The sequence below is a fragment of the Erinaceus europaeus genome, chromosome 2 (genome assembly GCF_950295315.1).
Source record: "Erinaceus europaeus chromosome 2, mEriEur2.1, whole genome shotgun sequence".
NCBI classification, from domain to species: Eukaryota; Metazoa; Chordata; class Mammalia; order Eulipotyphla; family Erinaceidae; genus Erinaceus; species Erinaceus europaeus.
Window position 1 is genome coordinate 3,502,569 of NC_080163.1, and position 15,254 is coordinate 3,517,822.

At 52.6% G+C, this 15,254-nt stretch overlaps 1 protein-coding gene across 1 annotated transcript in view; it reads right to left on the bottom strand.

Moving 5' to 3' along the window:
- The window catches only part of GYS1 (glycogen synthase 1), a 16,628-nt gene extending 1,374 nt beyond the window's left edge, over window positions 1–15,254 (bottom strand). The window contains 7 exon segments of the mRNA XM_060186518.1: window positions 4–87; window positions 1,792–1,876; window positions 1,878–1,937; window positions 3,352–3,537; window positions 5,511–5,702; window positions 12,311–12,492; window positions 14,910–15,254. Coding sequence (XP_060042501.1) covers window positions 4–87; window positions 1,792–1,876; window positions 1,878–1,937; window positions 3,352–3,537; window positions 5,511–5,702; window positions 12,311–12,492; window positions 14,910–15,027 — 907 coding nt within the window. The 5' untranslated portion in view covers window positions 15,028–15,254.

The following is a 15,254-nucleotide window of genomic DNA, read 5'->3' on the forward strand; positions in this document are numbered from 1 at the left end:
TGCGGGCCTTGCTCTGGGCATGGAGGTTCTGGAACTCGTGCATAGCAGAGAACTTCTTCACATTCAGTCCATTGGGGGTCACGATATCTGGAATTGGGGGAAAGGACCCCAGGGATCATTTCTTCATTAGATCCAAGTGGTTGAATCAATAAATGGGAGTCCTTTTTTTTTTTGCCTCCAGTCACTGGGGCTTGGTGCCAACACTACAGAAATCCACCACTCCTGCGGTAGTGCAGCGGGTTAAGCGCACGTGGCGCCAAGCGCAAGGACCTGAGTAAGGATCCCGGTTCGAGCCCCCGCTCCCCACCTGCAGGGGGAATCACTTCACAGGCGGTGAAGCAGATCTGCAGGTGTCTGTCTTTCCCTCCTCTCTCCATTTCTCTCTGTCCTATCCAACCACAACAACAGTAATAACTACAACAATAAAACAACAAGGACAACAAAAGGGAATAAATAAATAAATATTTTAAAAAATTTTTAAAAATCCACCACTCCTGGTGGCTGTTTTTTTTTTTTTTAACTTATTCCCCCCCCCCATTTTATTAGATATAACAGAGATAAATGAAGAGAAGGTGGGGAGATAGGGAGAATGAGAGAAAGACAGACACCTGCAGACCTGCCTCACAGCTTGTGAAGTGAACCCCCTGAAGGTTGGGGGGGGGTTGAAACCGGGTCCTTGCATGTGGTAATATGTGCACTTAGCCAGGTGTGCCATCGCCCAGCCTCTGAGGGAAGTCCTTTTCCTCACACAGTTCCCTCCGCTCAACAGCTCTTCCCTGAGCTTTCCTGGTACCCTGACACTCAGGTATGTTCTTGCCCAGAATAACATGCTTATATGCCCGTCCGCCTGCCCCCTGCACATGGGCAGCCAGACAGGGACCTTGACGTAGTTCTTTCGTCTCCCTTACCCCACCTTGAGCTGGAAAGATTAAACCTCCCCATCCTGCATCTCCCAGAATATACCCTCCACCTCTCCCAACCACATCCTGGCCTCTTAGAAATGAAAGCAGGGTTAAGCGCACGTGGTGCAAAGAGCAAGGACCAGCTCAAGGATCCTGGTTCGAGCCCCCGGCTCCCCACCTGCAGGGGAGTCGCTTCATGGGTGGTGAAGCAGGTCTGCAGGTGTCTGTCTTTCTCTCCCCCTCTCTGTCTTCCCCTCCTCTCTCCATTTCTCTCTGTCCTATCCAACAATGACAACATCAATAACAATAATAACTACCACAACAATAAAAACAAGGGCAACAAAAAGGAAATACATAAATAAATAAATATTAAAGAAGAAATTAAAGCAGGTAAACTGGGAAACGTTATGCATGTACAAACTTTTGTATTTACTGTCGAGTGTAAAACATTAATCCCTCAATAAAAAATAAATTAATCAAAAAAAAAAAATAAAGCAGCTCATTGAAAACTACAATTCCCATGGAGCCTTGGGACAAAATTCCCTGGACTATAATGGACTGACCGGCCCAAAAAACCTCCTGGGAGTCGTACTTCTCATAACTACTGAGCAGGTAGTTAGTTAAAGCCTGGGAAGAAAAACGGTTTCCAACAGTTGTCACACACCAAATCAAATGAGCCTTCACCCCCTTTCAGATCATGGTCTACATTATCCAGTAACAGAATTTTACTATTTCTGAAATTAATATAATGTAAATGAACTACAACGCCCTTTAGATTCTCGGGGGATAACTAAGGCAGGCTCATGGGCAGGGACTTCTGGGGGTTGTAGTTTCCTGCCCTCAGCACAATTACCATGGTTCCTCACATGGACTCCACTAGACCCGGTACCTGGTTTCCTCTTGAGTAGGTGCTGAGCCTCGATAGCGGTGATTTGGGACACGGTAGTGAAGACGTGGGCACAGTGGGCGGCCGCCCCGCTCCATGCAGTAGCGGTGATAAATCTGCCTCTCCCCCGCTTCCTTGTCCACGTTGAACTGGAGTTGGGGGGGGGGGGTGGGTATTAGGGGAACTAGGAGACTGGGAGTCCAGCGTCTGGGGTCTTGGGGCTAGAAGCTGGACTCTCCTTCTAAAGAAGCAGGAGCTAGGGAATCCCTAGGATTGAAGGGTGAGGGTCAGGGAGACCCCTGGGTGTGAGGAAGAAGGGGCTGGGGGGCCCCTGGGTGTGAGGCAGGAGAGGCTGGGGGACCCCTGGATTCTGAGGGAGGAGATGCTGGGGGACCCCTGGGTGTGAGGGAGGAGGGGCTGGGGGACCCCTGGGTGTGAGGCAGGAGGGGCTGGGGGACCCCTGGGTCTCAGGCGGGGAAGCCTGGGAGACCCCTGAGTCTGAGGGGGCAAGGGCTGGGGGACCCTTAGGATTGAAGAAGGAGGGTCATAAGGTCTGGGTCTGAGTGAAGAGAGGCCAGGGGACCCCTGGATTCTGAGGAAGGAGAGGCTGGGGGACCCCTGGATTCTGAGGAAGGAGAGGCTGGGGGACCCCTGGGTATGAGGCAGGAGAGGCTGGGGGACCCCTGGGTATGAGGCAGGAGAGGCTGGGGGACCCCTGGGTGTGAGGAAGGAGAGGCTGGGGGACCCCTGGATTCTGAGGCAGGAGAGGCTGGGGGATCCCTGGGTGTGAGGCAGGAGAGGCTGGGGGACCCCTGGGTGTGAGGCAGGAGGGGCTGGGGGACCCCTGGGTGTGAGGCAGGAGGGGCTTGGGGACCTCTGGATTCTGAGGGAGGAGATGCTGGGAGACCCTTGGGTGTGAGACAGGAGAGGCTGAGGGACCCCTGGCTGTGAGGCAGGAGAGGCTGGGGGACCCCTGGGTGTGAGGGAGGAGGGGCTGGGTGTGAGGGAGGAGGGGCTGGGGGACCCCTGGGTGTGAGGGAGGAGGGGCTGGGGGACCCCTGGGTGTGAGGGAGGAGGGGCTGGGGGACCCCTGGGTGTGAGGCAGGAGGGGCTGGGGGACCCCTGGATTCTGAGGCAGGAGAGGCTGGAGGACCCCTGGGTGTGAGGCAAGAGAGGCTGGGGGACCCCTGGGTGTGAGGCAGGAGGGGCTGGGGGACCCCTGGATTCTGAGGGAGGAGGGGCTGGGGGACCCCTGGCTGTGAGAGAGGAGGTGCTGGGGGACCCCTGGGTGTGAGGGAGGAGGGGCTGGGGGACCCCTGGGTGTGAAGCAGGAGGGGCTGGGGGACCCCTGGGTGTGAGGCAGGAGAGGCTGGAGGACCCCTAGGTCTAAGGCGTGGGAGGCCTGGGACTCCTGCATCAGAAGGAGCAGGGACGGGGTGATCCCTAAGCCTGAGGGAAAAGGGCTGGGGACCCCTGGTCCCTGGAGAAGAGGCAGCTTGACCCCTTGGAATCCAGACAGCTCTGCAGTCCTGCCAGCCCCTCCCCCAGCACCCCGGGGCTCACGGTCTCCAAGTTGTTGTAGAAATCCACAGCCCCGGCACACAGGTAGCGCCCCAGCAGCGTGGCGTGGGTGGTGAAGATTGTGGCCACGGGCAGCCGCCGGGCCCGGCACAGGCAGAGCCCGATGCCCGCCAGCCACTCGTGGAAGTGAGCCACCACGTGCGGCTTCTCCTCGCTCTGGGCCAGGAACTGCGGGCAGCAGAGAAAGGGCCATGGCTGTCCACGTGAGTGTGGCGAAGACCGGGAACAGCCCCCGGGTCAGGACACACGGACACAGAAACAGCGGAGAGGTTGCGGGGGTTAGGGTGGGGGCGTCCAGGTGATCCCCACAGGACAAGGAAGACATGAGGCAGCCAGGGCTGACCTCGTCCCCAGGGGCTGAATGGAGCTGAGACTTTTTGCTTTTTGTTGCTGTTGGCTTATCTTCTACATCCCACCAGGGGACCAAGGAGACAGCACAGTGGTTTACTGCAACAGACTTCTTTATTTTTTAACATTTTTTTCCCCTTTTGTTGCCCTTGTTGTTTTATTGTTGCTGTAGTTATTATCGTTGCCATCATTGTTTGGATAGGACAGGGAGAAATGGAGAGAGGAGGGGAAGACAGAGACGGGGAGAGAAAGACAGACACCTGCAGACCTGCTTCACCGCCTGTGAAGCGACCCCCTTGCAGGTGAGCTGGTCCTTTGTGCAACACTCACTTAACCCGCTGCGTTACCACCCGACCCCCGCAACAGGCTTCTAATTCTGACGCCCCAAAGTCCCAGTTTCAATCCCTGCCACCATCCTAAGAGCTGAGCGGTTAAAAAATATACTAAGTTCTAGCAGGGCTAACTTGGAAAGATTTCATATTGTATGTCCCCAAGTCAATGACACAACTGAAAAACTATAGCTCCCAGTATGCCCTAGGAGCGGTAGAGCTTAAGCTGTGCAGAGCCTGGTGACAGCACAATTTCTCGAGCCCTTTGTTAATTAATTACTTTTTTAATAACTGCTTAGCTCTGGCTTATGGTGGTGCTGGAGATTGAACCTGAGTGCTCACAGCAGCAGACATGCAAGTCTTTTTGCCTAAGTCCTATGCTGTCTACCCCAGCTCGGACACAGACATACATTAGAGATTCATATATTCATATTCCTAGAGTCAGAATACCACCCTGGCACATTGCAGTGCCAGGGATGAAACCCAGACTTCATGCATATTCCGAGGCACTCCACCCACTGTACTGCTTTCCAAGTGGAAAACTTTTTTTTTCCTTTGCTGCCAGGGTTATTACTGGGGTTCAGTGCCTAAACTACAGATCCACTGCTCCTGTGGCCACTTTTTCAATTGTTTTTTTTTTTTTTGGATAAGACAGAGAGAAATTGAGAGGGGAGGAGAAGACAGAGAGGGGGAGAGAAAGACAGACACCTGCAGACCTGCTTCACCGCCTGTGAAGCGACTCCCCTGCAGGTGGGGAGGGGGGCTGGGTGGGGGAAGGCTCAATGGATCCTTGTACAGGTCCTTGCGCTCAGCACACTTAACCAGGTGCACCACCACCCGCCTCCAACCCCCCAAGTGACAAACACTTAAAACCTGAAACCAGATTCCCGGCTCTCTGGTAGGCTGATGATTCCCAACCATCCAGGATCCCATCTGAAAGCTAAGTCCAGCCAGGATCAGACCAGAGAAATAACAACTCCCAGATTTCCAGGGGAGGCCCCCAGCCTGGCCGGCCCCAGTCTCCGGGGTCTTGGCATGTGTGAAAAGTGAAATGAGGCCCCCGGACAGGGAGTCTCAGCCACTGCGTGTCTCGGTTGCAGAGGCCAGAGCTAATTCTTTTCTTTTTTTTTATTCCCTTTTTGTTGCCCTTGTAGTTATTATTGTTGTTGTTGTTGTCATTGTTGGATAGGACAGAGAGAAATGGAGAGAGGAGGGGCAGACAGAGAGGGAGAGAGAAAGATAGACACCTGCAGACCTGCTTCACTGCCTGTGAAGGGACTCCCCTGCAGGTGGGGAGCCGGCGGCTCGAACCGGGATCCTTATGCCGGTCCTTGCGCTTTGCGCCACCTGCACTTAACCCGCTGCGCCACCGCCCGACCCCCATCGAGCTAATTCTTGAGCCGCCCACCCTCTGGTCATGGTGGTTTTGAGGCCTGGGGCCAAGTGCAGTGACAAGGGTCCTACCTCACCCAGGAACCAGGTGGTAAGGAAGCCAAAAAGGACGGCGTCGTTGGCCTCCCGGTCATACCACGGCACCCCGATGTTGCAGGTGTCCCACAGTTCCCCCTTCCAGCGCTCCAGGGCCCAGGCCGATGCCCCCACATCCAGGAGCACCACCAAGGGGCCCCCCTCGATCAGCCAGCGTCCGAAGTACACCTGAGAGAGAGCACAGGGAGTTGGGAGGAGGCAGCAGACAGAGGGCTGAGCCTATTTCTCCTGCACCTTAAAGATTTTTTTTTGTTTTGCCTCCAGGGTTATTGCTGGGGCCCAGTGCCTGCACCACGAATCCATGGCTCTTGGAGGCCACCTTTCTCCCCCTTTGTTACTCTTATTGTTTTACCATCGTTGTGGTTATTGTTATCATTGCCACTGATGTTGTTGTTGGGTAGGACAGAGAGAGATGGAGAGAGGAGGGGAAGACAGAGAGGGGGAGAGAAAGACAGACACCTGCAGACCTGCTTCACCACCTGTGAAGTGACTCCCTTGCAGGTGGGGAGCCGGGGGCTCGAACCGGGATCCTTGTGCCAGTCCTTGCGCTTCGTGCCGCCTGCGCTTAACCCGCTGCACCACTGCCCGACTCCCTCTTAAAGATTTTTTTAAACTTGTGGTCTGGGGCTCAGTGCCAGCAGTACAAATCCACTGTTCCTGTCAGCCATTTTTGCCCCCTTTGATTGGATAGGACAGAGAGAAATTGAGAGGGGAGGGGGAGCTAGGGGGAGAGAAAGACAGACACCCGCAGACCTGCTTCACCGCCTGTGAAGCTTCCCCCTGCAGGTGAGGAGCTGGGGGCCTGCATGGGTCCTTGTGCTTAGTACTATGTGGGCTTGACCGGTGCACCATGGCCCGGCCCCCTGGGTGTATCTCTACCTTCTGCCGTCTTCCTAGTGCTGACTGATGATCCTCTTTGCATGTCCCAGGCTGCGTTTTGCGTCCTGTTGCCATATCTCTGAGCCTAACTGTCTCTTTACTTATTTTATCTATTTACTTATGAGAGACAAAAAGAGAGCCGGAGGAGGGGAGAGAGAGAGAGAAAGAAAAATCAGAATATTTCTGACACATGCAATGCAAGGGATGGAACCTGGGAGGCCATGCTTGGAAGTCCTGTCACATCTCCTGGATTACTATTATTATTTAATATTTATTACCTTTTGTTGCTCTTGTTTAGTTATTATTGTTGTTGTTATTGGATAGGACAGAGAGAAATGGAGAGAGGAGGGAAGACAGAGAGGGGGAGAGAAAGACAGACACCTGCAGACCTGCTTCACCGCCTGTGAAGCGACTCCCCTGCAGGTGGGGAGCAGGGGGATCGAACCAGGATCCTTCGTCCGGTCCTGGCGCTTTGCGCCACGTGCACTTAGCCCGCTGCGCTACCACCCGGCTCCCCTCCTGGATTATTATTTTCATCATCATCATCATCATCATCATCATCATCATCATCATCATATTTTGTCTCCAGGGTTATCACTGCGGTTCAGTGATAATCTTTTCCTTTTTTTTCTACTTTATTTGATAGGACAGGAAGAAATGGGGGGGGAGGATTGAAAAGGAGAGAAAGAGGGCCAGGTGGTGGCGCACCTGGTTGAGCGCACATGCTACAATGTGCAAGGACCCGGGTTCCAGTCCCCGGTCCCCACCTGCAGGGGGAAAGCTTCACGCGTGGTGAAACAGGGCTGCTGGTGTCTCTGTCTCTCTTCCTCTCTATCCCTCCCTTCCCTCTCGATTTCTGGCTCTATCCAATAAATAAATAAAGATTAAAAGAAATTTTTTAAAAAAGAGAGAACAAGAAAAGGAAAGATACCTGCAGACCTGCTTCACCACTTGTTAAGTGTCCTAGCTGCAGGTGGGGAGCTGGGGCTCAAACCCGGGTCCTCATACATAGTACTGTGTGTGCTTAACCAGGTGTGCCACTACCTGGCCCCCTCTTATTGTTCTTGTTATTATTATTTTGTCATCAGTGTTATTACTGAAGCTATGTACCAGCACTATGAATCCATTACTCCCGATGGCCATTTTTTCTTCCTTTTTTTTTTCTTCTCTGTAGGACAGAGAGAAAAATTGAGAGGTTAGGGAGAGATAGGAGGGAGAGACAGGAGAGAGTCCTACAGCCCTACTCACCACTCGTGAAACTTTCCCCAGCAGGTGGGGACCAAGGGCTTGAACATGGCAACCAGTGCAACACCGCCAGACCCCCACCTCCCTACTTCTTTACTTCTTCTGAGACTGGCTGAGGTTCTGGGCCCAGTGCCACAGCCCTGGGTGGCCGACTGTCACACTGCTCCCCAGCCCAGGGCTTCCTAGGCCCTGCCCCGCCCCTCCCCCTCCCAGCTGTTGCCTGCCCTTTCTTTGGGGGGGCTATTCTTAGGCCCGTATGCAGCACGTGGGGAGCAGCTGCCTGGAGGAGGGCTGGGCTGACAGGAGGTTCCTTGGGGACACAGAGAGGCCCGGTTGGACTCCAGACCCGACCCCAAACCAGAGGCTGTGAATGAATGAATCGCTGAGGGGGATGGGCGGCTTCTGAGAGCCCTGCACCTTCCTGGGGCGGTAGCCACACTCCATGCTCAGCCTTCAAGCCTCCTTGAAAGACACTCCCTCTTCCTCAACACTTCCCTTCCTTTCTTTCCTTCTTATCCATCCCCCCCCCCTTTTTTTTTTGTCAGGGCATTGCTCAGCTCTGGCTTATGGTTGTGCTGAGGACTGAACCCGGGACCTTGATGTTTCACGCATAAGAGTCTATTTTCATAACCTCTATACCATTATACCATCAACCTTGGCCACCCTCTTTTGGGGGGTGGGGGCACCAGGCCTTCACACATGGACAACTCCACTACTCCTGGTCCTCTTTTTTTTCTCTCTCTCTTTTTACCAGAGCACTGCTCAGCTCTAGCTTGTGGTTGTATGGGGGATTGAACCTAGGACTTTGGAACCTCAGGCATGAGAGTCTCTTCACATAACCATTATGCTATCTAACCCATCCTTTTTTTTTTTTTAAAGATTTTTAAAAAATATTTATCCCCTTTTGTTGCCCTTGTATTTTTTTTTCTTTATTGTAGTTATTGTTGTTGATGATGATGTCGTTGTTGGATAGGGCAGAGAGAAATGGAGAGAGGAGAGGGAGACAGAGAGAGGGAGAGAAAGATAGACAGACACCTGCAGACCTGCTCCACCACTTGTGAAGCGACTCCCCTGCAGGTGGGGAGCCGGGGCTCGAACCGGGATCCTGACACCATCCTTGCACTTTGCGCCAGGTGCGCTCAACCCGCTGCGCTATCGCCCAACTCCCCCCCGTTTTTAAATTGTCCCCAGGTTTATTGATGGGACTCATGCTGCACCACAAATCCACCGCTTCTGGCAGGTATTTCTGCTTCTGCTTCTCTTTTCTTTATTTGATAGAGCAGAGAGAAATTGAGAGAGGAGGGGCAGACAGAAAGTCACTTGTAGTGTGCATTTCACCACAGGGGCTCAAACCCAGACCTTGTGTGTGGTAACGTGCACACTTAACAAGGTGCACCCCCACCTGGCTCCCTTTCCACCTTCCTTCCTCCCCTCCTTCTATATATATATATATATATATATATATATATATATATATATATATATATATAGTGAGGGGACTGGACACTAGGCTAAGTGCACATAGTACCAAGCTCAAGGACCTGCACAAGGATCTGGTTCAAGCCCCCAGCTCCCCACCTGCAGAGGGATCGCTTCATTAAGTGGTGAAGCAGTGGTCCGGGAGGTGGCGCAATGGCTAAGGCACTAGACTCTCAAGCATGAGGTCCTGAGTTCGATCCCCGGCAGCACATGTACCAGAGTGATAGCTGGTTCTTTCTCTCCTCCTATCTTTCTCATGAAGAAAGAAAAAGAAAAATGGCCGCCAGGGGCAGTGGATTAGCAGTGCCGGCACCAAGCCCTGGCAATAATCTTGGAGGCCAAAGAAACCAACCAAAAAAGACACATATGGAGAGACGCAAACACCAGGGCCTACCCCTTTCTTTAATTCCTGGGTCTCGCCATCTGAAGTTGTGTCCCGGAACTCGCCTGTCTGGCCTTGCTCTGAGACACTGGGAAGGAGTCTCTTCTGTCTCAGATCTGCCTCTTTCCCATTTGCTCCAGCTCCTCTGGCCACTGTCACCTTTGGGGACACTCATTCTCTCCCTACCCATGTCTCCCCACTGTCTGCCGGGCCACCTCTGCAAGCTGTGCTGTTTATAGTAAGAATGGCATGGTGGGGGCCAGATGCCATTGAGCGCACATTTTACATGGGCAGGGACCCAAATTCAAGTCCTTGGCCCCCACCCTGCAAGGCGGAAGCTTCGTGACCTGTGCAGCAAGTCTGCAGGTGTCTCTCTCTTTCTCTCCCTATCTCCTCCTTCCCTCTTGATTTCTCTCTCTTTCTTTTTCTTTGCCTCCAGGGTTACCACTGGGGCTTAGTGCCAGCACTACAAATCCACTGCTCCTGGCAGACATTTTTTCCCATTTTATTCGATCGGACATAGAGAAATTAAGAGAGAAAGGGGAGGGAAAGATAGACACCTGCAGACCTGCTTCACCACTTATGACGTGACCCCTGCCCCACCCGCAGGTGGGGAACTGGAGGCTCAAACCAGGATCCTTGCACTTTATACTACGTGCACTTAACGCAGTGATTTCTCTTCGTTTCTACCTGATAAAGAATTCACATATATAGTAACGATGATGATGATGATGATGATGATGATGATGATGACCACAAAGGGCTCACATGGGGCTCATTTCATGCCAGGAGCTACACCTTGGGCTTCATGAGTGATATTCTGCCCGCAACCCAGAAAGGCAGATGCTGTCAGCCAAGGTCACAAGGACAGAAAGTGAAGATGTCTTGCCAGACTGAATGCTGTCAAGGTCACATACTGGCAGGGTGTGGAGCAGGCAAATTTGAAATTCGGGTTTTTTTTTTTTTTTTTTTTTTTTTAATGTGGTGCTGAGGAATGAACCCTGGGCCTCACACTTGAGCAATATCCTGAAAACACTCCCTCCCTCCTCTCCCCCTCCCTCTCTACTCTTTCTCTTCCCTCACCCTTTCTTTTTCTTTCTTTCTTTTTTTTTTTTTAAAGATTTTATTTGTTTATTAATAGGAAAAGAGAGAGAGAGAAAGAACATGGGCAGGGGTAGATAGCATAATGGTTATGCAAAGACTCTCATGCATGAGTCCCAGGTTCAGTCCCCTGCACCACCGTAAGCCGGAGCTGAGCAGTGCTCTGGTGAAAAAAAACCACATCACTCTGATATATGGGCTGCCTGCCGGGGATTGGTCTCAGGACGTCAAGCTGGAGAGGCCAATGCTTTACCCACTCCACCACCTCCTGGACGCCTCCCCTTCCTTTTCTAGTCATTGCTGGGCCTTTACTGCTCCAATTCATCTTTTTCAAGTAGAGACACAGGAGCCTCAGGCTTGACAGTCTCTTTGCTTTAGGCTATCTACCCATACCCTCAAGTTCCTGTTTGTTTATTTATCTTACTTTAAAATTTTTTTTATATTTATTTATTTTCCCTTTTGTTGCCTTTGTTTTTCATTGTTGTTATAGTTATTATTGTTGTTATTGTTGGATAGGACAGAGAGAAATGGAGAGAGGAGGGGAAGACAGAGAGGGGGAGAGAAAGACAGACGCCTGCAGACCTGCTTCACCACCTGTGAAGCGACTCCCCTGCAGGTGGGGAGCCGGGGGCTCGAACCGGGATCCTTATGCGGGTCCTTGTGCTTTGCACCATGTGCACTTAACCCGCTGTGCTACCGCCCGACTCCCGGGAAGTCTGTCTTTTTGCATAACCATTACACTATCTCCCAGGCCCTACTCTGTTTCTGAGAGAGAGAGAAGCTACACTAAAGCACTGTGCTACACCAGCCCTGGAGCTCCTCCCCGTGCTGTCCACAGTGTTCCCATGTGGTGCTGGGGCTCTAAACGTGGGTCTCACACACACCAGGACATGCACTTTACCAGCCCCTGAATCTTAGGCTCCTGAACCCCTACACTGGGGGCCCAGCTCACCTCCACCCTAACCCCCCATCCCCATTCTGTCTGGAAGTCCATCTTTTTAATGCTGGTTCTTTCTTAGTCTGAGAAACTGCTCCTCAGTCTGTCTTTCCATTCCCCATGTCATAGAGCCTGGGGAGCAGACACCCACTTCATGGGGTTCTGCATCTGTCTGCGTGTCTGTTTTTCCTTCAGGGGAAGACAGGGGGTCCTTCCCAGTTTCTGTCCCTGAGAACACCCCCTGTCCTCAGCCCCTCCCCCAGCTAGAGCTCCCATGCTCAGCCTGGGCCAGTGTTTGTTGTTGTTGTTTGTTTTTTCTATTACCACTCGGGTTTTCACTGGGGCTCAGTGCCTGCATAACAAATCCACTGCTTCAAATTCCCCCCCCCTTTCCTTCTATTTTCTTTTCTTTTTTTCTTTTTACCAGAGCATTGCTCAACTCTGGCTTACGGTAGTGCAGGGGAATTAAACCTGGGATTTTGGAGCCTCAGGCATGAGAATCCATTCGCATAACCATTATGCTATGTCCCCCCCATCCTTTTCCATCTATTTCCTTTGCGAGGACAGAGAGAAATTGAGAGGGGAGCAGAGAGAGAGAGGGAGAGAGAAAGAGAGACACCTGCAGACCTGATTCCCTACTCCTAAATCATCCCCCCTTGCAGCTGGGGAGCAGAGGCTCAAACCCAGGGCCTTGCACAAAGCAAAGTGTGCACTCAGCAGGGGCACCACCCCCGGCCCCTGGACCTGGTCTACCTTGCAGCCTTTGCTATTCATGGAGTCCAGGGTCCTCCTCAGGGCTGGGCTGGGCGGCTCGAGCAGTTCCACCTGGGTCCTCACGCCCTGCTCCGTGTATGGTCCCACCAGGTAGTAGTTGTCACCCCACTCGTCGCCGGTCACTTTGGCCTTGGTCTGCAGCACGGTGTAGATGCCCCCCACTGTGGGCCCCAGTAGATGAGGTCAGCCTCTGGGGCAGGGTGGGGGAGGGCCCAAGGGGTGTGTCGGGTGGGGGGGGCTGAACCTCTGGCTTTGGGGAAAAAGGGTACTAGGAGCCCACACTTTAGAATCAGAAAAGGGAGGTGCAGGGGAGACAGGCAGGGGTAGATAGCATAACGGTCATGCCTGAGGCTCCATGGTCCTAGATTCCATCCCCGGCACCAGCATATGCAGTGCTCTGGTAAACAATAAAAAATATATTTTTATTTCTTTATTGGGGAATTAATGTTTTACATTCAACAGTAAATACAAGTTTGTACATGCATAACATTCTCCAGTTTCCCATATAACAATACAATAAAAATATTTTTAAAAAGTAAAATAATAATAATAATAGGGAGTCGGGCTGTAGTGCAGCAGGTTAAGCGCAGGTGGCGCAAAGCACAAGGACCGGCATAAGGATCCCGGTTCGAACCCCGGCTCCCCACCTGCAGGTGAAGCAGGTCTGCAGGTGTCTATCTTTCTCTCCTCCTCTCTGTCTTCCCCTCCTCTCTCCATTTCTCTCTGTCCTATCCAACAATGATGACAATAACAATAATAACTACAACAATAAAAAAAACAAGGGCAACAAAAGGGGATAAATAAAATAAAATAAAATATAAAAAAAATAATAATAATAATATTAGGGGCTAGGCAGTGGCACACCTGGTTGAGCAGACACATTACAGTGAGCAAGGACCTGGGTTCAAGCCTCCGGTCCCCACCTGCAGGGGGAAAGCTTTGGGAGTGGTGAAGTAGGGTGTCTGTCTTTCTCCCTCTCTATAGTCCCTTTCTCTTGACTTCTGTCTATCTCTATCCAATAAATAAATCATGATAACAAAAAATAATAAAATTAAAAAAAAAAAAAGAGGGACGGGGTAGATAGCATAATTGTTCTACAGACAGACTCCATGCCTGAGACTCTGAAGTCCTAGGTTCAGTCCCCAGCATCATCATAAGCCAGAGCTAAGCAGGGCTCTGGTTCAAAAAAAAAAAAAAAGTGAGGTGGGAATCAGAACGAGGTGTAGAGGAGTCAGGGGCCTGGGGTCTCAAGGGGAAGGGAGCTGAGGCGGAAACTGTGAGGTAAGAGGGGGCTTAGGCTACACCTCTGGAACTGAGAGAGGGGTTAGGGACCAAAGATGACACAGCTTACAGTGGCTCTCAGGACCCCGCAGCCCAAGGGCCCAGCTCCCAGGGGTCTAGCACCCCCTAGGAGGAGACTTTTCTCTTCACAGTCTTACTGAGTTTCCGGCACTTGCTCAAGAGAAGCTGCAACTGTCATTCCTCTCCCTCCAGGGACTCTGCTGACCTGTCCCCCAGTCTCCTCTCCCCAGCTGGGGACACAGGCATACAGGGCCTGCCTTTCCCATGATCCTACTCCAGACCGAAGGCTTTGAGCCCCCAAACTGGTGGCTTCCTGGAGCCTGGGCTCTGGAAGCTGTTTCCAGACTCACAGTGCTTCCCCCCACCCACCCACTTAGCATCCCATGATGTCAGAACCAGTTCCGTCTTTTTTTTTTTTTTCCTCCAGTTCCCTCCCTTCTAAGGAGCAACACTGCCTAGCTCTCAGCTGGGATTCCGAAATCCAGAATCCCAGGTCTCTGGGAGCTTGGGACACAGAAATCCAGGTCCTCGGCCACTCGTACCCCTGGGCCCAGCCCCTGACCAATTTAGGGCTTCCCAGACTTCCCCCATTCCAGTCTCAGTGTGTGTCTAAGGCCTCCCAACTCTTCAGAATCACTCAGCCATCCAAGCCCCAGCTCACTCTCACTCCAGGATCTAGAAATTCTAGTCTCCAGCCTCTAGGCTGGAGTCTCAACAGTCTCTCAAGTGGCTGGTTCCCCAGGTTCTTCAACCAGGGGTCATGCATTCAACTCTCTCCTGTCAACTTTCTCTCAAAACTTGTTACATCCCTCCCCCAACCCTTTATCCCAGGGCCTGTTCTGAAACCCAGTCACTCTCCAGTATGAAATGCCAGACCTCCATCTCCCAACCCTGCCTCCCACCACCCCTTACCCCCCGCCCCCCAAACACACACACACAATTTCCTACCCAGTGCAGGCCTCAGGTCTCTTGGAAACCTCCTCCCCAAACCCAGAGATCTTTCATCCCCCCCCCCATCTATCCCACCCCCCTATATCCCACGCCTCCCAAACTCCGGACCTGAGATTCCAGACTCCTTTTATCTTCATAGTCAGCTGACTCATGTTCTTCTTCTACGGTCCAAGAGACAAACATCAGACCCACCCCAAGGACATAGTAGCTATAAAGTCCTTGCCTGAGGCCTAAGAGACATGCCAGGTAGCCCCCTGCCTCCCAGTCATTCAAGAGTTCCAAGACCCTTCCCCGACTGCTCCGCTTGTTTGAGCCCCAAGCTCACCTTTGTTGGCCACCTCCCAGGCCACTTCGAAAAGCACTGTATTCTCCAGGTCGAATTCATCCTCCCACTCCTCCAGTCCTGGGAGTGAGGACATGGACAAAGTGCGGTTTAGAGGCATGATCGACAGAAGACGGAGGTCCGGGGGGCCGCAGGTGGGGGGTCTGGGAGAGGTCCGGGATATGCACCGAGCAGGGCGCGGAACCAGGTAGCTGGTGTCCAACGGGAAGCTTGCAACGCCCTTGGTTTCCTATTGCACGACCGCACCCCCCCCCCCCCCCCCCCGCCGCCCGGAGCGCTCGGACCTAGGCAAGAGGCGGCCGCGGCGTCACTGAGCCCGGCGGGGCC